The sequence below is a fragment of the Salminus brasiliensis genome, chromosome 1, assembly GCF_030463535.1.
Source record: "Salminus brasiliensis chromosome 1, fSalBra1.hap2, whole genome shotgun sequence".
Lineage (NCBI taxonomy): Eukaryota > Metazoa > Chordata > Actinopteri > Characiformes > Bryconidae > Salminus > Salminus brasiliensis.
Window position 1 is genome coordinate 34,092,514 of NC_132878.1, and position 25,365 is coordinate 34,117,878.

At 42.9% G+C, this 25,365-nt stretch overlaps 1 protein-coding gene across 3 annotated transcripts in view; it reads right to left on the reverse strand.

The window, feature by feature from the left end:
* Positions 1-1,413: 1,413 nt before the first annotated feature.
* The window catches only part of tab2 (TGF-beta activated kinase 1 (MAP3K7) binding protein 2), a 44,538-nt gene continuing 20,586 nt past the window's right edge, over positions 1,414-25,365 (reverse strand). For 2 of the 3 annotated variants that reach the window (XM_072678248.1, XM_072678257.1), the window contains exons 2-7: positions 14,524-14,706; positions 12,378-13,977; positions 8,558-8,718; positions 7,685-7,778; positions 5,811-5,906; positions 1,414-3,889 (exon numbers count right to left, since the gene is read on the reverse strand). In XM_072678248.1, coding sequence (XP_072534349.1) covers positions 3,750-3,889; positions 5,811-5,906; positions 7,685-7,778; positions 8,558-8,718; positions 12,378-13,977; positions 14,524-14,625 — 2,193 coding nt within the window. In that variant the 5' untranslated portion in view covers positions 14,626-14,706 and the 3' untranslated portion in view covers positions 1,414-3,749. Of the gene's footprint in view, positions 3,890-5,519; positions 5,634-5,810; positions 5,907-7,684; positions 7,779-8,557; positions 8,719-12,377; positions 13,978-14,523; positions 14,707-25,365 lie in introns of all 3 variants that reach the window. The other variant, XM_072678265.1, reaches the window with a different exon arrangement.

Here is a 25,365-nt window from a genome sequence, read left to right on the forward strand (position 1 = left end):
TAGATTAGGGTGGTAGATCACCAAAACCAGGACTAGAGAACTGGGGATCTACCTGTGGTCCCCAATCCTGGTCTAATGCAAATGCCCAAATTATTATTTCAATATTTCCCAATTTCCCAGACACATTAACAAGCCCCTTACATGCTGGGTCAGGTGTTGTACTGTAATGGAAACCCAAATGTTGTAGAGCATGTGGTCCCGAACACTGTCTTTGGGGACTTCTAGATTAGCTTTTTAGCGTGAGAAATACATTGTTCGCAGGCAGATTCCTAGTAAGGAAACAAAAACTGCACTGGCAGGCATGTAGAAAGATAAAGGTACACTCAGAAGTCTGAGCCCAATAGAACTGTGGGATTTCCTGAAGAAGTCCTCATTTATTAAAATAAATAAATAAAAATCCTTCAACACCATACATAGTGGGGTCGGTGTGAGAGCAGTAGTGAAAATTCTTCTATTTTGCCTTCTATGAAGATCATTAGCCTCACAATTTGAAGGAAAATTAGAATCTTAACCACTGCATGAGCGACTGATCAGACACAGATCAGATGTACTCGAGAGCTGTCTGCGCCAATTGAAGACCCAAGACTTTTTTTTCAAAATTCTAAATTTTGTTGACTGTTAAATGAAGGGACTTTAAGTTAACACTCAGCTATAGACTGTTTATTCATCCCTGATTTAGCTCTACACTTCATGCAAGCATCGAAACTGGCTCCATAAAGTACTGTTGCCGTTTACAGGAAACAGAAACCCAAGTTCTCAAAAAGTGTAACACTGGCCTCTAGTGGTTACAAATCTGCTACTTGATTTCCTAAGTAAATTTCAAGAGTAAGAAAGCCGCAACACACAAAGACTTGCAACCTTATAAAACAATGGAGAATGAAGAACAATTTAAGCATTCAACGTTTTCCTTTGGGTAGGCATGGATTCGGCATGTCTGTCTTTAGTAGGGACTGGACTTCTTGTTAAACCTGAAAGATCCTGCATGACAATCTGCTCCAGTAGGCTAAAAAACCTTGGTAGCTTGGGAGAAACTTTCAAAACACCTTTCAGCAGAACAAGGATCACAAGCACAAGGCCACACAACATAAATGTATACAGTCTTCAGTGGTCAAGTCCAAGTCCAATCAAGAATCTGTCAAGGAAGTGTCATCCAACAAACTAGTTCAATTGGCTTAAAATCACTCCCCAACAGTGAACAGAGCCGACACTCGCCACAAGAGGCTCAAAGCTGTTACTACAGTAGAAGGTGGTTCTACAAAGCGCTGGTCTGAAGAAGCTGCATACTTTGCGCTAGCTTAACTTTTTAGTATGTCTTTTAAAGATCTGTAATCTAATCGGTCAATTAATAAACTGGAAAAAGTTTACTGCTTGTTTTGCATATCAAGTCAGCACGCAACAACAAACCCAAAAGCATTTCAGAACATTTTTTTGTTTATTTTTACAAATAACTTATCTGTTACAAAGACAGTTTTCCCCACTAACATTAAAAACCACCTTAGTTATCCAAATTCATTTTTCTTCTCTTTCTCCCACCCCATGTTTTAAATTCATGAACGTAAATGGTAGCTCTGACTCAGAGCTGCAAACGGGTGTGACGGTTTCTTTGGGTTTCTCAAACATAAGTGCTTCAGACACCCAGACCCAACGGTACGAGAGAGAGAGAGATCTTTCTCTTTAATGCTGCAAATTTCAAACCCAGATCGGGCCACACCTTGGATTAAAAAGCAAGCATGCTTCGCCATTGTCACGTTAGATCACTAGTTCATGACATTTTTTTGCTCAAGAACATCTTTTCCAGGACATACAACAGCTAGTACAACTTTAAACTGCTGTACAAGAACTAATTGATGGACTTTTTAATCCAAGAGTAGGAGTAAACTGGGTTGAAGAGACACTAGCAATTTAGGCTGTATAATCATGATCATGTTGACCTCAACACTGCATAGACTATTCATTCGCTAACACTTTAATAGGGCCGAAAAGTGAGGCAGCACGTGAAACTGAAAATGACACTTCACATCTTCTCAACTCCTCGATTATTATTTATCATTATATCTTCTTCCAAAATTCAGGTAAAATTAATAAGCTAATAAACATTTAAAACATCATGAAGGCCTTGTGAAACTTGTGTAATCAAATCTACGAAAAAAAAAAAAAAAAAAAAAAAAAAAAAAAAAAAAAAAACTGGAAAAAAATAATAAGGCACCGTCCGTTTCAATTGCAGAGCATCTGACTGAAGGCACATGGTGATTGATTTGGCTTCACCCAGGAACACAATTCCTGAACTTTGGCAATTTCTGAACATCTGCTCCATGCAGCGTCCCTCCCGGAGTACTCGACAGCTTTTGAGAGGGCACGCGGACACGGAAACTACACGTCCCACAAGTCTTTGCTTTCAACTCATCCCGCACACGCTTCTGCGTTCCTTGCTTGGCGCGAAGGCGTAGACAGAATATCCCCGAATATGAAACCTACATTCCAGTTGTCAGCCAAGATGGCAGTTTATTGTCCGTTGCAGGGCTGTACTTCGTTTGCTGCAGACACCCTGTGGAGACCTTTGGCCTGACGGAGGTTACGGGCCTCGTCCGTAAACCCCATCTTATTGACCTTTGCTGCATCTGCAGGTCGTACGCTGGTGAAGGAGGAGCGCTGGTGCAAAATGCTGTGCGAAACACTTTGCCACCGGCGCTGAGCTTCTCGCTAAACTTAGAAGGAAACCGTACTCGTTTGTCTAAGAGAAAACGTCAACAAAAAAACAACAAAACAAATAGAAGTAAATGAAGTCTATGAAGCTATAATTACAGGAAATACACATGACAGCTGAAGAGAAAGAGGGAGCTAAAGAAAGAGAGAGAGAGAGAGACAGAGAGAGAGACAGAGAGAGAGAGAGAGAGAGAGAGAGAAACAAACAGCACTTAAAAGCTCATTCTAAAACTATGTACAGTAAAAAGCTGAGTGAGAAGGCGGCTCCTTTGTAAACTGTACATCTAAGGCATGCAGTTAAGTTCCGTTTCTGGTTCGTTTTCCGTCAAATGGGAATAAGAACATGGAAACATAGGAAAAAAAACAAAAACAAAAAAACTCCAATTTGGCAGAGATTCGACATATTCTTCCCACGGTCCTGTGGAAATACTGAAGAGTCAAGTCCAGGAAGTAGTCTGTCGGGTATTCCCTCCAGGTAAGGGGACGAGGCGGCTCTTGAAGGCAGTTCCCATCCGTAAGGCACACTTGCACATGTGAGAGTGTGTTATGTGTGTTATGTGTGTGTGTGTGTGCGCAAAGACCCTTTTGATAATACTGTTTTAGGCAGCACTGAGATTCATTTTGGAGCCAGTGGGAGGAAACCTCCACTGTGAAACACATTCACACACTCTTGCAAGCCAGCACACACACACACACACACACACACACACACACACACACACACACACACACACACACACACACACACACACACACACACACACACACACACAGTAGAGAGCTCAGCTTGGCTTAGACAGACTGAAACGGAGAAAAACCTGTAAACATCATCCAGTCTTTGGTGGGCAGAAGAACACACAACCAGATAGAAAGAGAGAGAACGAGAGAGAACACTGCAAAATCAAGCACACACACACACACACACACACACTCCACGTTCACGTCCATTTTTGAAACAAAAGTCTAGTGGAGCTGGTGAATGCTGTGTGTACAAATGAGCGTTTGTGTGTGTCTGTCTGTGTCTGTGTGTGTACATAATATAGGGCTCAGAAGTGTCGTGGGAATTCACACTGTTCACAGCGGTTGAGGGCAGGATGGTTGAGGAAGGTGCAGGCGGTACAATCCCACTGAACACCGTCATCATCCTCAACCTCCGACACAGGCTTCATACTCTTACTGCTCGGCTCTGGGAGGGGGGGGAGAAGGGGGGGGGGGGGGGGTATAGAGAGAGAGAGAGAGAGAGAGAGAGAGAGAGAGGAAAAAGCAACTGTGTAAGTACTTTTGTTTTCATAACCAAAGTGGCTGACTCTCGTACAAACATGTCTTATGTTCTGTGTATGTTTGTGCCGGCGGGGGGCGGAGCTGAGCCATCAATCATATCTAATCTTCAATTACACAAAACAATGAAGCACAGTGTTTTCTCTGACAGCCCTTTCACAAAAGAGGAACTACAAATCAAACACACCCTCAGAGACCCTCTGTTGCATAAATAGTAACAACTGTTGAAAGCACTGTAGTTTATGCCCACTTCTCACTAAATGGCACTGAAACTGCATATCCTGACAGGCCGCACTCAGAAACGTGTTATAGCATTATAAAAATTCTGCAGTTCAAAGCCAAACATGTCAAACATGCCAGCCTCCCACTGACATTCTTGCTCCGTTTTGTCAATATTTGACCTTCTTTCATGCAAATATATTAACGAAATAAAATAAAAACACATACATAAATTGTATTTATTTCTGGAAATGTTGCTAAAATGCAACCATGGGCCTACATTTTCAACAACCCTTATTTACTCCATTTTACGCTATTATGCCATTATAATTAATGGGTTTTTCATCTGTATTACTGCTTTAACACTGACATTCGGGGGAAAAAAATGCTGTATAAATAGGAGACAAAGCCCGAATGTTGGTATGTATTTTCGCCAGAAACACCTTCATTGTCGCTGCTGTGTGTAGGCTGAATCTAATTCTGCAACAACACAGGATCATCTAGCGCAAGAATTTTGACTGGATAGTAGGCAGTTCAAGGTTACAAACTGCCGCCAGCTATAGTACATGAATGATTGTCTGCTAGGGTGAACGTATGGTTCGACTGTACTTTTACACATCTGATCCTAGTGCTTCCCCTGGGATATTTTTATCAGCGAGCAGTATTTCTGGGTGGGATCAGGGAGGACAAGCTACAACCTTACTTGCCCCTGACCATATACTGTTTCATTAAGATTTAATCTTGAATGTGATCAGAAAAAACAACCAACCAAACAGAGATAAAGACGGATCTCACCACTGTTATCAGTGACCGTCAAAAACTCTTGAAGCTCTCAGTAAAAAGCTGATAAGATAGATAGGAAAGGAAGGGAGGAAGCAGAGAGAGATAAGGAGGGATCAAGAGTTGTAACAGATCTCTGACCTTGCTTACACAGCAACGACTCAAATCATACAAATGCTACAAATTGAATTTCATAGTTCAATTAGATAATAATGGCAATATTTAGAATCATTTCTAAACATATGGTAAATTGTATATAATTGGCGTAATAATATTATTATTATTACTATAATTAGTAATAATATTTTATTATAATAATTTGAATATTACTACTACCATTATTATGTCTTACACTTGAGAATATTACTGGACATGTTCAGATACAGACAGCTACTCAGCTTTGGCAACAATGTTCCGAGAGAGAGAAATTGTGAGAGTGAGATTGAGAGAGTGAGAGTGCATGAGAAAGAACCCTGTAGTTGTTGAGGACTAAATAAAAGAAACCAAGGCCAAAGAGCAGGACAGTGCAAGTTACCCACCCACAGGTGCAGGGAGACAGGGTGGAACAGGAGGGAGAGAAGGGTCTCTCTTTAGCTTGGAGCTGACGTTTATTTTGCGTCCTCTCCTGTCTAGAGAGCCCCAGTGATCCGAGCCTGACCCAACCACAGCAGGATGGAAAGAGAAGACGATGGAGAACAGAGAAAAGGAGATATTAAAAAAAAAAAAAAGTTTTATGGGGGAAGAAGAGAAAGGACATAGAAACAGATGGAGACAGAGGAGAGGAATAAGGAGAAATGTAGAGATGCTTGCACACGTGAGACAGTACTCACCTGCTGCTGGGGTACCTTTGGGCTTCGGAGGGACAGGACCCAAGAAGCCGAGGTTGTCGTAGAAATTATGGATTGCATTAGGATTAAAGTGTGGTCCTGAAACACACCACACAAGCTCAGATTAGACAGACATGTTCAAACAGGCCAGAACTGAATGATAACAAGGAGAATTAAGGCCGTAGTCAATTCCAATGCAACATGGTTAAAGATTGGTCTGTTCCATTTTACCCCAAAATTTTACTAGATTATGTGAATGCCGTAATTCCTCCAAACTCCAATATAAGACCCATGATTGGTTAGGAAGCTCACATCACACAATAAATATTCTATTTGAACGGTAGATATTTGATTGCATGATAGACGGCAGAGATGATCTACTTGTGCTATAAAGTTCACATGCCAGTCCCTGGCTGAGCTTTGGGGGCCATGGTCAAACTAGTCAGAGAGCTCCTGGCTTTGGAACCTTAGCTTGCAGATGGGGGGCAGAGGAAAATGTACACACTGAGGTGACCACCTGATCATATACACCTGATCGTATATCCCACTGAATCCCTTTGCAGTCCCTTAGATCATCCATTTTCCACTCAGAAAATCAGACGTATACTTTACTACATGGGAATCAAGCGCATTCCCATCAAAATGCGACAGACATTAAATGAACACCTGCACCACGCCTCCCCCTCATGTGCCTGAAAGTCAATACATCCAAAGCATGAGTCAGCACACATGCACATGCATGACTACACATGACTGTACAGGATGTGAAAATGCAGACTATTCCTGAACCAGAGAGTCATGGGAAGACTAAGTGCACACAGACAGAACAGTCAGCTGTGCTTTCTGAGTCACTGATAGGACTATGTCGCGAGAGTCACCTTGTCTTTTTTATTGGAGGGGGTGTGTGGGACATACAGTACATACAGTGGGAGAGGCAACAATGGCAGTTTGAGAACGAGTTAGTCTCGCCTAAGCGCTTTGAGAGCGGTTGCGTGCGCACATGGTGTGAAAGAGGTGCCAGAGGTATAATAAATCCCTTACTCGAGAGCAGTAGCAGGATGTCATTCAGGAAACAACTGGCAGTTAACACTACAATAGCAGCACATTTGTCGTGTGCATGCACATGGGCAGGCAAAAAGGGGAAGCAAAGGTTGCTTGTACTGTGGTCCACTGCCGCATGACCTTTCCCACCCGCTGCAAGATTTATCTGCGTGAAGGAGCTCTGCCAACTGCCGAGCCAGACACGTTTGCTGGGTTTGACAGGAAGACAAAACATGCCCTGGTCTCAGATTCCAGCCAGTGTGGGGATGAGAGCATGGAGCATGCAATGAACCTGCAAACGTTGCACTCAAAAGCTTTGGGAGAGGGGTTTTAATGGAGCTATTTCTACCCTTCTGTAGCAAGTTAGTAGACACTTGTTTATACAATCTGAATCAAGGATATTAAAAATGATCCATATTTTATATATTTTCCTTGTGTAATGAGCTGTTCTTGAGAATAAGGATCAGTCAACTGACAAAAATGTAATGCGTTTGTGCATGCGTTGGAGAAAGGGAGCAGCAGATTTCATATGCAAGAGAAAGATTTCATGTTTTATGTGCATGTGTTGGCTAGGACTGGGATTTTCTTAGCTGATGAAACAGGCCCAGTTCATAAGCATACCAATTTAGTATGAAGGCTACACTTGCTTTTGTAAAAAAAAAATAGCTGCCGTTTTTAAGAAAAATTAGCAAAGATAAAAATACACAAATACATAAATGCATTTCGGCAACTGAGAGAATCTCACATAACGTTGTGTGTGCCAAGCCTGAATTGCCAACAAGCAGCAGAGATAGAGACTCAGAGTTTGCCCCAGAGTGAATGAGTGTGAGACTCACCGCGTGCTTGGAGGAGGTCGATCTCTTTAGTTAAACAGTCGATGTCGATCTGCAGTAATCTGTTCTTACACCTCAGCTGCTGCATCTCATCAAGCTGCACATACACAGGAAAGCACAGTAAGATGGACTGAAACTGAGAAGCTGATGTTAAGACTTTTCACTTTTTGTAGAGAAAGTACGCCTGTAGTGCATAAGGGGTGAAAACCTTGCACCTCACAATGATTCAGGCTGATTATGATTCATTGCAAAATAATTCAACACATTATTAAGTCATACCTCTCCAAAATCTGATTCAATTTTGGAAAGAATCAGAATAATAATAAGTATTATTATTTATTTAGCTATGTCCAATTTCCCTTATTAGACAAGCCCACCAAGCCCAGGAGAGTAAAGGCTAGCATGTACTGTATCAGAAGAAGCTGCCGCTAATGCAGGATCATTGGACAGCTGAACAATGAATTAACTGCCAGTTCTGTATGGTCATGGATATGACCATGGACAGCTATGGCTTCACCGCAAAGTGTACTCACTAAACTGCATACATCTTACAGGGGAAACTATAAACACAGAGGAGGAACAAATCAAACGATACACCTAAACTAAAACTATCATGCGTCCTTATGGATACTGACACTGCAATTCTGAGTAGCCAAAACTGATCCAGTACTTCTCTTTAAAATCTGATAACCTTAAAAATGACCTATTTTTAACTGAAGCACCTTCCATAAAATGAAAAGCACAAGGTCAATACTGAATATCATCACCATCATCTATGTTAACATTCCAAAACTGATGTGGATGAATCATCACCTGCAGATCGATGTGCAGGTATGTGTGTGTGTGTGCATGCATTTGTGTGCTAAAGGCACTTACAGATGGAATCTGAGAGACCGAGTTGGACCTCTGCAGTCGTCTTCTTGTAAGGTCATTCTCCATCTCGTTTACTTCCTCTTTAAGCTTCTCCAAGTTCTTCTTTTTCAGCTTTAGCTCATGACACAAACGCTCCATACGTGCCTTCTGATGCACCAGCAATGCTGAAATACACACACAGGTTTACGGAGGTCAGACCACTCTAAAAACAGTCTTCTCATGTTCCGGAACTTGCAATTGTCTTATTTCATTCATTTTACACTTTTTTTTTTATATAAACACTACACTTCAAAGGGTTCTTTGAGTGAGGACACTCAAGAAGACCCACTTTTGGTTCCATAAAGAACCATGTTCGCAATAAGAAAAGTGTGAGTGAGTCACATCACTATTACAAATATGATTCCCTATGGATCCAAAGTGGTTCCTCTGTGGCATCGCCTAAAGAAGCATTTAAAGAACCGCTCATAGTGTTCTGATGCGCTCATCTGCAATTTGTGACCATAATCACAACTATAAAGAAAATGAATATCATGAACATATGGGTCAACACTGGTTTAAAGTAGCATTCTCAAACACTGCATCATATGACTGACTCCCTGCAGTCTGTCACATGCCATTCTTCCCTCCAGTGTTTACCACCACCCTTTTCTTTGCACTTTATCACACAGATGCACACAAACATCTCCTTCTGTCTTCCTGTCTCCCCCTCTTCACTCGTCATCTCTGGAATCCATATCTCCATCATTTCTTTTATTTACAAACTCACTGTTCTGCACTGGAACTGGCAGGGTGGGGTCATCTGTCCAGACACGGAGTAAACTTCCATATTCAGAGTAAACTTAGTCTTGGGTTAAATTACCCTGGCTAGCCAAAGCACACATGCAAGAATGTTTCTGTCGGGACTCTTGCCCACATATTTGGATATAGTGCAATAACTCTATATGCAGACATAGCTCAGACATACACGTGGGCGTTCCTCGGTTTTACCAGAAGAGGGCTCATAAAGCCTACAGTATGGAGGAAGTGTAATTATGTGCATGTACTATATTTCTATATTGTACAGTGTTTCTGCTACTGAAAGCACATAAGACTAGACTATATGAAACCAAATTCACATCACAGTATTCTTCTTGATATAATAATAATAATAATAATGTTACAATACAGAATATCAGAAATCAACACTAAGGTCATCCTGGTTTTAAACATATTCCTGGTATACTTCCCACTCCTAGTAGCATCTAAATTTGACCTCTTGGATCAATGGTCTGTCTACTTCCCTTAGTGTCTCTGACTATCTGGGTGTCTGTTTCTTGTACCAATTTGTTGGTCTACATATCTGTCTGCAGGTTTGATTTGATTTGTCTGGCGATTTGAACATTTTTTCAAATATTTGTTTTTACAATATCAAAACTTTATGCAGTCCAATAATCAATTACAATGGCTGTAAATTATATATATATATATATATATATATATATATATATATATATATATATATATATATATATATATATATATATTTTTTTTTTTTTTTTTTTTTAATTTTATTTTAATCTTGTATGCCAATACTTTTCATTAAATGATGCTTTGCTGACATGAATATTAGTTCTCCATTGACACATATAATATAACTTACTTAAATACTTTGAATAAATTAAATACATAAATATAGCAGTGCCAAAGTGTTGCATTAGTTTTTACATCTTTGTAGGGGGTTAGGTGTGTTTGTATTTATGTATTTTGCTGTCTTTTTATTTTTCTCCTTTTTAGTAACTGTTACAGAAAAATCATAATCTTCAAATATTGCTGATTTTCACTTTTTGACTTCATACTGAATAAACCAATAGAAATGCTCCAAATTGATTTGGGATTAAATCAGTTTACACTGACTTCTATTACTGTAAAGTTCCTGTTTTTGGAGACGTTTGTGCACGACCACGATAATTTGAACAACAGCTGGATACAAAGACAGATCAAACAGGTCAACCACCTACATATCTGTGTAGACACAGACAGACAGACAGACAGACAGACAGACAGACAGACAGACAGACAGACAGACAGACAGACAGACAGACACTCAGCTGCTGGGGAGTCATAATGGGACTCAATTTACAAAACAGAACTGGTGGAGGCAACTGAACTGATCCTATAAAAGAAAACCATAATGCCAACTGTCCTTTACTCCACTTCCTCCAGGACACGTGTCAGTGGGACAGGTCATGTTGTGAGTCACACTGAAAACAGTCCTCACCACACACACCCTGTCCTGTGTGTCCTGGGGGGAAAATGCCAGACAGTGGATAAAGGGAGTGATAAAGGAGCCCCTGCCTCAAAACACACACCAGTTCATAAATGCAGGAACACAATCTGGGCACATACAGACACACGGAAACACACAGATACACACACACACACACACACGTCAGCAGAATGTGAGACCCCTAGTCAATGAGTCACACGTCATCAAGGGAAAACTCCATATAAGGTAAACACTGCCTTCATCTTACACACACACACCCACCCACCTCAAACCGAGTCACCTTTGCCTTTATTTCTTTCCTAATAGAGTATTGAGTTAACAAAGATAACAAAGCTTTGATTGTGAGAGGGTTTTAATGAGAATATGGAGTGGACATAGTTTATCCGTAATGTGCCCCAGTGTCAACAGTGCGGAAATTCACATTGAGGAATCGGACCACGCACGGTCCTGAAAATGTTTAAACTGCCCTCTTGGCAGGCACAAACACATATTTTACTACCACTGTGTAAAAACCTATACTATCCCTCTTAATGTAACACAGGCTGGTGTGTGAGCAGGCCCAGAGGCAGCAGGGAAAGTATTAGGCAAACTTTCCTTACGCAACATTATACTCAATTTTAGCCAATACAGTAAACAATGGGAGAAAGCGGTCAAACGGACAGCCCAGGCACGTGAATTTGTCCCCAAAAGCCCGTTAACCAACGTATAAGGACAACGAATATCAAATAACCTCATTCTAATTTAATTCCACCTGCATTTACTAAGTAATGCTGTCCGAAATAAACGTGCCACAACACCTCCAGACTGGTTCTGTCAGTTTGTGCAGACTATGTTCAACGAATGCTAAACACGTAACGTGCAGATGTATTGGGAAAGAGCCACTGTGTGGCTGTGACCCAGAAAGTCAGCAGAGGGGAAAACAATAACGTGCCTCAGGGAAGCGGCATGTTGAGAAATGCAGTGAGTGCACAGTCCACATTTATTGGAGGTGTAAGAAAATATTGACAGGCTGAAATACCAAGATATGTTTTGCAATACTGTATCGATTCTCAAACACAGTATTGACATTTTATGAATAGTTTACATGCATAGATTCATTCCAGACAGTGGCTCATTTCATATTTAAACCCAGCAAAAAACGGCATCTCAGCTTTCTTTGGCAGAACTCTTTTTTTTGAAGAGCATATTTTTAACTATCAACTATTAACTCTAACGCATGAAACCACACACACAAACCAGTGCACCCACGCCTGCAGCAACTAACTAAAAGACCAGCCACTACAGAAAGCAGCACCACTAGGGGTGTAGAGGTCTTGTAATGTACACTCATACTTCCATACTGATTTCCTGTTGACTGTTTCCTTTCAATTTAAAAGATCCGGGATTAACCAGGGGTGTCCAAACTTTGGCATAAACCTGTACATTTTAACAAGTTCCCACAAACAGCCTCAAAAGAAATACTAAAGACAGCAGAATTTAAGGAGTTGAACATTACCTCCCCAGTACAGACAGCGCTTCCAACACTACACTTGCAATGGCACCTTTTCACCCACTCACCTTGTGTGTAAGCAGCGTCATCGGAGCCCATGCTGGGTCTGCGGGCCTCCGTGGCTCGTTCTCGGTGTGATGGGAGTGGGTCAGACAGGTGCAGGGGTTCTGGTTCAGCGTAGTGGTGATCGGCAGGCAGACTCAGCATGTTAGTGGGCTCAAAAGTAGGTGACACCACGCCAGGGGACACGGCAGGTGGCTTGTTGGGCGAGACGGTGATTTTAAACGTGTACTTGGTGTTGGGCTGCGTCACCACAACCCGGGGTGACGTGGCCGTCCCAGCCGCACCCATCGAGGCCCGAGACTTGGGTGGGTGGTGATGGATGTAGGCCGGGCCCATGCTGACTTGGCCGCCTAGGCTACGCCCACCGGCCGCACCCGGAAGCGTGGGATTGGCTGATATGTAGACTGTGGGCGGGTTCCGCGTTCCGCCCTCATCCGAAGCTGCGTTGGCCGATATGTAGAATTTAGGCTGTGAGCGAGGGGTAGGAGGAAGGGTTGCGCCCTCATCCGATGGCGTCGTAGCAGTGGCAGGGGGAGAGGCGGAGATGTACACGGTGGGCTGACTTCGGCTAAGACCTGGTCCTCCGATGGAGAGCGGGGCGGACACGCCTCCAGAGGCAGCCAGTGAGGAAGAGGATGGCGATGGACAGGACGAAGACGTTGAACTGCAGGAGGGTCGCGAGCTGGAGCCAGAGCACATCAGTGTCGCCGTGGCGGCGGCAGAAGCCCCGCCCCCTCTCTGAGGGGACTCAAGCTTAATCTCGATCTGGTTCTTCCTCGGCCCCGTAGAGATGTTTTGGATGTTGAACTGGCTGAAGGACGACGACAGCGGGCCGGCTGCTGACGACGACGAAGACGACGAGGAAGAGGATGAGGAGCAGGCCTGGGAGGATGCGGCCTGCAGGATGGAAGGGGGCTGGGGAGTGGTGGGTGAGCTGATAGGCATGTAAACGTGCGAGGTCTGGTGCTGGGTGCCCGTCCAATTTTGCGAGCCAGCCGGGTGTGTGATCTGGTAAATCTGTTGTGTAGGCTGTGAGGTGGGGCTGTATTGTCCCCGGCCCTGGGGTTGCCGGGTGCCACCCGATTGAGACACGTATGGGCGAATGTAGATCGAGTTGGGGCTGTTCAGACCAGCCTGAGGCCCCCCATGGATGTGGAGGGACGTGGGGGTGTTGCGGCCTGTGTTGGGCGCAAGCGTCACCGTGATGGGATTGAAGCGTGGCGTTGGGGATGGCCCATGGCCTTTGCCCCCAAGATAGAGGCCAAGATTCTGTGGTGGCTGCGGCTTTCGAGGTGGTTCCATCACACAGAAGGCATTGATAGCGGGAGTGTGAGGAGGTGCGGACTGCGGCTCGGCCTGGTAGAAGTCTGAAGGCGGAGGGGGGGCATTGATGGGCCCGTCGCTCAGGCTGTGGGAGAGAGTCCTGCTGCCGTTCATCCTCACTCCCTCTCGTTGCACAGCACCATGGGTGTTCTGGGAGACGCCCAGGTTGAGCTGGGTCATGTGATTGCGCAAGTCCGTCACGCTCGGGTTGCCCTCGCTGTACAGGAAGCCAGGACTCACTTGGGTCAGGTACTCGCAACACGCTACCAAGTCGTTTTTATTCTGAGAGAGACAGAGGGATAGAGAGAGATACGAGTTATGAAATCAGAGTTCTTAAGAATGATGCATCAAAAATACACTGCAGAAGCCATTAAAAATGACGTGCGTGTCCACAATGAAAAACAGAGGTCATTGACTCTCATTGATTCTCAGCAAGAATCAATCAATGGTTATTAATCCATATATATATATATATATATATATATATATATATATATATATATATATATATATATATATATATATATATATATATATTTACCCTGATAGGTGCCAATGTTGTAGGTCACCTGTGGTTACACACATATGCCCACATAGCCACAAGTAAATATAGTTCACTCTAGTCTCATACATATACACTATTTACCCAGATTACTTGCACCCACGTGAGTGCACTTAGCTACTTTAAGTTGCAGCCACTGCTGAGACACAGCTTGTCAAGTCCCTCTAAGTATTGCTATGGCGCTTTTATCAAGACTTATACTGCAAACTGTGCAGCCAATTACCAGTTCAGGTTAACACCCTCTGTGGAAAAACGGCCTCACTCACTTGTAGAACACACTGAGAGACCACGCCCTCTGGCACTTCCGGAAACTTCTGGCGCAGCTGCTGCAGAACCTGAGTGTCAATCTGCCGGTTTCCCTGTGCCATTCGTGGACTGCCAGGATGAAACAGACTGGATCGCAGCACACACACTCCGACAAACGCTTTCTCGCTCTATCCCAGCATTTTCTGTTGGAAGGAGAGACAAAGACAAAAGGAAAGAAATGCATGGTTAGGGCAAATGGGTACAAATGCTCTCAAACACCAAAACTAAAGGGACATCTCATCTCTAATAATATGCAAACGCATGGTTACTGTAACATATTCTGGACTAGAACCCATCACACATTTTACAGACGCAGCAAGGGAGAGTTTCCATTTTGCCCAACCCTGTACAAGAAGCCTTCAGGACAGCAGCTCAATTTCTGAGACATACTCCTCCTTACAAAGGCAGCAATATACATAGTTTTTCCATTCCAACACACACAGCTTTTATTGTCCAGAGACCCTCAAATATTTAAGAGGCTTCACAAGGGTCTCAAACCAGAAGATGCTTAAAAGGCAGCAACGGAGTCACATTAGAACCTGGCACCAAGAACAAAATAACGAGAATCAAGTCTCAGAATCAAGATTCGCAAGTGAACACCAACGGGACTGCAGCCCACTTTTTTGGGACTGACCAAGTGACTTCTAAACCCTAAAGGGATCTGTGCTCCGTCACTGCTTCATCTAAGCAGTAGGATGTCTTTTACTTCTGCCCACACTTTCCTTTAAAGCTGTGCTATTTCAACACTTCCTGCAACTCTACAAACATGCCTTGCCCAGCCCATGCAATAGTAGAGGCCCTTTCCTTCCACAGAGCTCTGTCTAGAATAGAGTTTAAACATTAACCCCTTAGGGGCAAGACCTGGTCATTCATATTATATATATATATATATATTTTATTTTTTTACATAACTTTGTTTTGCCGCATTAGAGGACAGCATTTCAACATTGATATTTATTTACAACATTTTACACAACACCGTGATGTCACTTCAGATGTGTGCCCATGCATTACCATTGTCATACAAATAGACCAATAACCTTTTATGCGGTTAGTGGTGTTTGCTAGTTCTGCCATGTTCTGACCCTCACTATACTGGTGACATAGTTTATATGGGAAAAGGTAACCAAAATGGCAATCCTGCAACCATGGACCCTGGTTTCAAACAAACGCAGCACATCTGACGTGAGGAGAACCCGGTTTCTTGTCTTGCATTGGAATCCAATCTACAAATGGCCTTGAATAAACTAGGAACAAACATTGTAAAAGACTACAGCAGCAGTAAAACGGTCCTCCACACTATTACGGCTAAACTTTGGCAGCTACCCCTCGGTTCGCCTGCATGCTTCATCAGCAATGACGGCAGGTATGCTTCTAATGTTAGCGACTGCTGTAGAGGGGGACTTAGGTTCCAGGCCATCAAATATGGTACACCTTTTCAGCATCTATCAGATCTATCTTGGGTATAACCAGGTGTTTGCTCAGGTCAGAAATGTTGCCATGACCAGCGTTTTATGTTACAAGTATTGCAAAGTGTGAAGTGCATCAAGTTTGAAAATATGTAACCACATCCAAGGTCGCTTTTGTTTTTTTTTAACAGCTGCCCGGACTGCGGGCTATGCTTTAACCAAAATGTGGCATCGACTAAACTGATGTGAATCGGTGCTTTGTAGTACTGCCGTAATTTGAGATCCTTAATAGTAACGACTTCAGTATCAAACCCTAACTACATGCTGGGATTATCTTCAGCGCTCCAGCAGAGAACTAAAGAAGCAAACATCAGACACCAAACATGTACAATTATGCTAATCTGAATATGCAATGCGTGTTATTTTACCACCAATATTGAGCCTTTCAACCAGACTTTGTGCTGATAAGAAAAAAGCTTATTTATGTGATACATCTGTAACGCAACAATGACCAGCAGAAATACTCCGTCTCACAGTCTCACTCATGATCTTCCAAGATTATTATAGATTTAAAAATAAAAGAGGGGGGGGTGACTAATCAAATACAACCAATCACAGTGGGCAGGATAGTGAGATATTGAAGCTGAGCTGAAATCTGGTTAAATCCAATTAAATACTGTTTTGAAAGCTTTGCAGGCGAAAAGTGGAGGGGAGAGATTTAGAGCTTGAGAAATAAAGACTTGAATCACGTAGTCGATTAGCAAACTTCTCTTGCTCACTTGTGCACACAGCTCCAGCAACAGATTTCAGGTTCTGGTTGAGACCACTGTAACCAAACAATCACAACTCAAAACCTGCCTGAAACCACCGCCAGTACTTACGGTGGAAGGGACCATTCTAATAAGAAGCTGGCAACTCAAGTGAGTGTGTTTTCTGTAAGTTTACTGTTCTTGCTGCAGCTTGCTGGTTTTTCCTTGTTTGACAGAACAAAACTAAAAATGCAAACAGAGATCAACAACGAGAGAAACATTACAAAGGCTTTAGCGATGGTTCATAGCAGATTCTGCATAGCAGTGGCTGGCCTGCTTCCATCAGCTGACCATGCCGTTCACCAGGGCTGCTCCTGCGACTACGGGAGGTTGTGGCATGCTGTTTCACGTCAAAGAAAAAGGTCCCCTGACAACTCCCGCAGTCAGTCAACGCACCAGCAGCCAGAGCTGAATGCAGCCAGCACAATCAGCCAGAGATCTTAGATAACACACAGCAAGTGAGCGAGAGAGAGAGCGAGAGAGTGAGAAAGAGAGAGAGAGAGAGAGCGCGAGCAAGAGCATCCTTATCTGAACCACAAGCATGTGTACTATGTGTACTGTCATAACCAACTGACCGTAAATAACGCTCGTAAAAACACCGGGCCAAGAGGGAGAGTGGCGGGAGGCAAGAAAACCTGAACAATGTGAAATGGAAGAAGGAAGAACAGAGAAAAAGAAGAAATGTTTACCTTTACTGAATGAACTGTTAGACGATACTGCTTGTGAGAGGACTTTTTCCGCAATGACTTATAAACATTACCCTAAGTGGATAACCAAGTCCATGAAGGCAGGGACTTAAAAGCACACATCATGATCTCCTTAGGAATAAGTATTTGTTTTGGAGTGGATGCTGGTTGAAAAGATAAGCAGGTGCTCCATTAACATGTGAAGTGTCTATCAGCTGGGGGACTTTGTCAAGCTTGAAAAGACAACTGCAGTGAAGTGAATATACAGCTACAAAAGTGGCTTAGATGGTGGATCCAAGATGGCGTCTCAGGTTTGTCATATTAGCACTTTTCACAGCAATCATTTAATAACAAATGCACCAAGTTACTGGCTCCTCCTTTTACCATTTGGCTTGAACAGAGGTGATGTTTTTGCATCTACAACAATTACAGTCCATTCTAGTCTCACAGTGGTTACAACAGTACAGAAATAAACATGTCCCACATCAACACCTGATTAAAACTTTGAGCTGAATGTCTTGGATGCCAACATTTACACAAATTAACCTTTTCCATCCACCTTTAGAAAGCTACTGAAACGTGAAACCCCAACTGTAAGGCTTTCATTTATGTTTCTGTAAAGTTTTGGTCCCTAAAAACTGTGAGTGCTGAAACTTGACACGTCAAGAAGGCATAACGGGCATAATTATTCAATTAAATCAAACAACAGCCAACTTCAAATAATCAGCTGCACTATGAACTATGGTACTAGGCCCTAGTCATGGTCAAGGGGTTGTCCCACTGTTGCAATGGCACGAAGGTGGAACAGGATCTGCAGGATCAGATGTCTCTACACAGCCAGCACATCTAGTTGAGATCGATGGAAACCCGGAGCCCCATTTAGCAAACACCTACCAACCCCCTACATACACCCCCACACCAAAAATAAGCCTCTTGCTGAACATCCTGCCTGGCTCAATGTAACGGGTGACAACCTGATTAGCTGCGCTAGTATGCCTCTTCTGAAGTGAAGACATTCGTCTCATGCAAGTCAATTACAAAAGTTGGTAATACGAACACACACACACACACACACATACACACACATACACACACATACACACACATACACACACACACTTTGTATTTGAAGTTAGAAATGATTTGAGCCCAAGCACAAGATTCAGTGCAATTTTTGGTATGTATAAAAAAGTATTTACTACACTGTTGTTATGCCAACAATAGACGGCATGTCTCCCAGCCCTTGACATGTGCCGTTCTTACCAAATCAACAACGTTATTTACTTCTGATCAGCCACAATATTAAAACTACCTGCATAATATTCCCCTTGTGCCACCAAAACACAGCCGATCCATCAAGGCTGGGTCTCCATAAGACACAGCCAAGGACTTTCCCTTCCCATGTGCATCACTGAGACTCGGTTAACCATGACTGTCTCGCCAGTTCACCAGTTGTCCTTCCTTGGACTACTTTTGGTAGGTACTGCCAGTGCATACAGGGAACACCCCACAAGACCTGCCTGATGTTTTGGAGATGCTCTGACCCAGTCGTCTAGACATCACAACACATCAACATAATAGATAAAAAAAAAAAAGATTGCCCTCTTGCTCAGGCCCTGACAGGTGCCACTGAAATGATCTTGACAGGAGTTATTTACTTCACCTGGTTTTAATGTTATGGTGGATTGGTAAATTTATTTACCCAATCTCAACTTGTCAGTTTTTTGCGCCCTCCACCACAGGCAATGACAAAGGGAGGAGATTGCAAAAGGTGTCATCTGGACGCCATAGTTTCATACCGAGGATAAAAAGCTACAAATTGGGATCTATCTGTGTGTAAAAGGCATACCGCGGTCAAACTATGCAAAAGTGCAATATCGACGCCAAGCACAGCAAAGTTTGCTCCTGGGAAACTCCCAAGAAGAGCACATCTGTTGGACCTGCAAGTACAGTTCTTTTAAGCACAGGCAGCGCACACTGCAGTCATACGCATATGCATGAAGAGCTTTCAGGTACTGAAATGGTAATAGCAATACTAATTTACAGCATCAGAAGAGCTCATACAAACTCAATCACTTTCTATACTCCGTTTCACTTGAACACAGAACCAAAAAGGTCCATGAATGACTGACTGACGAATGAGAGCGAGAGGCCTGTTGGTGTTTTAACAACACAAGCCTGGTCAGGTTTGTAAAAACTGCTCACTGAATTCTGAGCTCAGGGTCTGCAAGGGTCCATTTTCACCACTAATTCAAATATACATAATGTTCACATATCATCTGATACAGTGATGCTTTCTGAAAATACAGTGATTGGGTGGGCCCCATCAGTGTTCTTTAAGCACTGACATCCTCTACCCAATGCTCTGAAAAGTGTGGTGGTGGTGTGGATGATGATGGAAAAAGAATCTTCATATTGCCCACCCGTCTACTGTAGGACTAAAGTTGATCAACACTGCCCAGTACTACACTGAACAACAAACACGGCACACAACAGCCTGTGATTGGTTAGAGCGAAAGAGGTGGTACTTTACAGCGTGCAAACCTCTTCTAACAGTCCTAAAAAATTCCCATAAAACATCATAGCAGCACCTGCAGGAAGCTTGCGAAGGTGGGCAATGCTTCACACAACTCTCGCAAGCATCATTTTGCTGAAAGTACAATGAGGGCTTTCACCATATTACAGCAGAACCATGTGTCTGTCTATGAGAGTAGCCACTTCTTCTTCACGGTCAAAGGAAACGGTTACGGTCAAAGTCACATTGCTCTTCCTAAAGCAATCTGAGGACAAAGCGTGTGCATCATATTGTTCAATAATCTGACTGAGAAGCACACAGGAATGGGTAACAGAAGTCAGCCTCTAGAGTGTGCTTATTTATTGAGCTCCCTGCTTCACACAAAACATCAGCGCTGAAACACCGCTTCTACGTGACGGTCATCTGTGTGTGTGTTGCAATCTCAACAGGAGAGGCTCAAGCTGTCCTGGAATGCCCTGGAAAGGACCTCCCTGCTATCCCGGAATCCTTTGTGAGGGGCCACCCTGCTATCCCAGAATGCCATGCGAGTGCCTGTTGCCCCTGCCTGCTTCCAATAAGCAGCCAGCTGCAGCCTGCGGCACTAAAGAATTTCTGATTTCCTGCCTTCACGCACACAAGCATACACACAAACACACACCCCTACCAATGGGTGCACAAGCAAGCAAAGCAGCTCTCGCCCAAAGTCATCGGTTTCATCTCCTTTCTCCCCTCCTCTGTTCACACAGGTCAGACACATTTCTCATTTTCATTAAGAACACTAACCTGAAGCTGAACAACTTGGCATTCTTGGATTCCTATTCAAGCACAAATAAAACCCCTTAGAAACAAATGCCACTGCCTATACAGCGTTTTAATTAACACAGCCTTCATATTCCTAAGCTAAACTGAATGGAAAAGGAACAATACACTCAGAGTGAGAAAGGGTCTGCAGTAAGCGAGTGAGTGAGCGTGCGAGTGCATTGGCTTTCCCGTGGCGTATTTACCATCTGCTTATTGAAAATCTGATCTCCTGCCCGACGGCTTCAATTTCAACAGGCAGCACAGGATAGGGCCTGATTGTGCTGACTGACTGAAAATGATTTTGCGCTAGAACGAGAATGCGCGGCCTGAAGCCGGCTCATCAGGTTTTCTGACTGGTTGGAATCTCTGGCAGTGGTACCCGTGACAGCAACCCAAGAAAAATAAGAGGGAGAGAGAGAGAGAGAGAGAGAGAGAGAGAGAGAGAGAGTGCATATCAGACTCAACTGATGTTTTGAAAGAAACGTTCCATTCAAATGCACTGAACATTTGCTTGTGGTCTCGCTGTTGAGCCGTAAAAATGTTTACCTCAGGAAAACAGTCAAAAAATACTGAGCTAAGCTAAGCTTTTCAAGCTTTGAAGGGACCATATCCTTTTTTTTTTATTTATTTATTTGAGGTTCACTTACAAAATATTTGCAGCTATATATTTGGAAAAATGTCATAATTCATTTTTGTATCCCAAATTTTCCTTTATCCCCATCATCTCTAAAGATTTTTACATCTCTTGCCCTGGATTTACACTAACAGACAACACACCGCTTACATCATCTCAAATTTTGGTCTCTTGTGGATGTGTCAGAGAACGTTCGTGTTTCCAGGTGTTTTTGCAGCTTGAGCTCTATACATATTAACAGTATGTATGTATTTCTACATGTCTATGGTGTAAGACTGCAGAAAAGATTGCCTGCGTTACTCTTCACCTAGTGGGTGTTTCAACGGCCGGCTGTGAGGAAGCAGAGCAACCCTGGCATGGATGTTTTTATGGCCTGCCACCAGAGTGACTCTGCATTGCAGCTGGAACATTTCTTATTCCGGTTGTTGGACTGGATGTGCACACACCACTCCAGAGGCCCTTGGGCTGGGTGAGGAATTTTCCCTCCCATTCACAGAGACTCTTTGTGCCCTGGTCTGGAATTGTATCCCCCTGTCTGCCGGGGAACTGTTTGTACGTGTTTATTGTTCCACTGTTGTGGAGTGTCCTCTGGTTCATGAGATAAATATATATCAATTAGTACTATAATTATTATTATTCAACAAGGGAGATTCAGTTGTCCATGACAGGTGCCTACTGAATCTGTTCCCTCATCCATACAGGGGGCCAAGATGAACCGACCGGAGCAGTGCGTCATGAGAGATGAGAGGCTGCGTGATTGGGGCTTTGAGCGTTGCCAAAAACGCTTCTAACCACAAATGAAGCTGTGGTTGCAAGCTGAGGAGTGTGCTGGCTGGACTTCAGAGCTTCCGCATAAGAAAGAGGCGCAACGCATAGTGTAAAACAAGCTCCTGACAATCCTTACTTAAGCACTTAAAACCTGTAAATGCTCTTTTATGGCAAATGTGATTTAAATCGTTGCGACGGGAGCAATGGTGGATTTGTCTGACCCAGAACTGCTCTTCTCATTGACTCCTGGATGAATCAAGTTTGCACATAAGGGATTAAAAGGGGATTTCTAAAGTTCAGGACAGACAGGGGTCACTCTGGTTCATTTGTACTGTGTGCAGGGCTGTTACCATCAATTCTATTAGTTATCAAATGATCTACTGATTATCTGCTGATATTTCAATGTGCTAAGAGTTCAAAATCAACAATAATGGACTTAAATAAACAAACAAGCAATATTATTATTTTTTTATACTCTGGAGAAAGATAAGCTAGGGAGGTTTCCTCTTTTTCCACCTATAGCATTTATGTGGGTTTATGTACCGAAAAGCCTTCAAACATTTTACATGGCCATTTACCAACCTCTTCTTATCTTTCAGAATTAAAACAAGCGATTTCTGTTACTGTGTCTTTAAGGCTGCAACTGAAATATGCAATTGAGCTGTTCTGATTGCCTGCCCTTTGTTGTGCTGCACTCAAAAGGCAGTCCAGGACAGAACACTCATTGTAACATAACCGTATTGGTTTTGTTGGCATACAAAAAAAGGATTTACAATGTAATTTAATGTGTTTTGCTTTATGACTAGAGGTAAAATAGTGAATATCTTGCATGGCTGGCATGGACATTGAGCAAAGCATTCCCAGGAATCCTCTCCATCTCCTTTTCTTCTTGCACATTCTCTCCATGTTTCAGTTTGGTGTACATAAATGTTATATCCTGTGTCCTGTACAATTATCAGGATTAAAAGCGACCCTCATTCTCACTGCCAGCTGTAGTCTGCTGTATCTGCTTGTCTATGGGTTTCCTGCAACTCATACCTGCATGAAACCATATTCTCCATAATAGGTCTATATCTAAATTACCCAAAGCACCAAGACATTTAGACGTCCACGGCCATGCTAGAGTTCACAGGTATTTGTACAGTGAACAGCATTCTTTGTTGAGTGTGTGTAAAAAGACAGAATTAGATTATCTCACAAACACAGACACACACAACCTACTTTAATTAAAGTTTCCACAAAACAGCTGGCCCGAGCGAACCAGGAACACGTTAATATGACAATGCACAACACAGTAACTATTAAAAAGTACACAGAGTGCCTTGTATTTTCCTTTACACACCCCTCCTGGAGACCTGCACTAAGCAGCATTGCTGCTAAATAAATAAATCCGAATGCGCAGTCAACAGGATGCATCTGGTCCATGTTAGTGGAATTACGGACAGAAAAATGAAGTTTAACAGCACGAGGGCACTCTCCCAACATGGCTGCCAGGGCACTCATAAAGGAGGTTTTACTCTATCAGACGACGGGTTCTGCTCCATCGCCAAAGCAGCCAGACAAGCAGAAATACTCCATACACAATTAGAACAGAGTGCAACAACGTGCTGGAGTGTTTCACAATGCGCTGCGTTCTTCCACCTCCTTCCATACTGAAACCCAACACAAAGTGAACTCCGAACATATGCGCGAAACAAAGCGATGCCAACGGCCAGCACTGCAGCAAGACTCTATTTCATTAGTATTATTGGGAGATTCTCACCTTTCTTCTCTTTAAAGTCAAGACATACTGTTCAGATCAATTATAAAAATAATAAAAACACTTAAACGTAATTGGCTCACATTAGATTATAGCTTGACATGTCTAACGTGATATTACATATAAAAAAATAGTAATAAAATATAAAATGCATATTTAAAGCATGCATTTCCTCACAAATATCAGCATTTGGACATGCCCCCAATCTCGTTTGTGTAGATCATAAAAAGTGTGGGGTAAAGGGTATCTGTAAGTGAACCACTCCTTTAAGGTTCCACACACTGATTTACGATCAGCAAAAATCCTGCAGATGAAACAGCTCCAGTCCCAATCATTGCTCCAGTGAAGTTAGGCACACTCCTGAACATGAATTAAAGAAAGCTTCTCAATTCACCACATTTGGCCTTCACACAGGCTGCCAGGATGCTAATGTGTGTCATTTGCAACACATGGCTCAAATCTTTCTGTTGATAAAAATAGGAGTGAAATGTTGTTATAGACTATCAAATTCTGTCATGAAGTGACTGTATGCTGTGTCAGCCCAGGTTAGGGCCTCTGATTAATCAGAGGAACTCAGAACTTATTCAACACTCAGGAACAGTCAGCATCTGAGGATGACAAATCAGCAAATGCTGGCTCTGACGAACGCCCAGAAAAGTTTACTTTGTGGAAGATCATACACAGAGAATTAACACACACACAAGGATTTGTCAGATCCATTGTTTCCTGGATAGTGCTGTACAAATAAAAACGAAACTCAAGACTAAATTTAAGTGGAGCAGAAAAGAAAAAGTATGATATTGCTTGTGCCTTTTGAAATATGATAGTTATATTCAAGTCTTAGCATGTGCATCCCCCAAACACTGGGGAAAAAAGGCCTGCAGCCATCAGTAACAAGTAGGACGTTTCTCTGGCATTCCACTCGCACACTCACACTCAACATATCCTTCTTTAGTACTGTCTCCTAAGCTCTAATCAGGAAGGACACCAAACGGATTGAGGAGTCGTCCCACCTCCTACCTCTAAACACACACACACAAAACAGAACATACAGCACTTTCACTCTGACCCACTATCACATGGAAACAGGAAACAAGGAAAAGCCAAAATTATCCACTTCCTGTTATCTGATAGAAACACATCTAAATGATTAGAATTCACACAGCTGTCAGAAACCAATTTCAGGTCATGTATCGGCAAACAGGGAGAAAGGTCGCATGAACAGATTACAATGTGGAACAAACTAAAACAGCCTAAAAGCAACAATGGCAGCGACCAGCGGTTTAGAAGCCAACGAGGGCAGTATGGAACCATCTAAACACCATGGAGTGCAGTGGGGAGGGGAACAGTCTAGACGCCACGGAGGACTCCGACTTGACCCACCTGACCATTCAGCTCCCAGTTCCTTTACAACTATACAG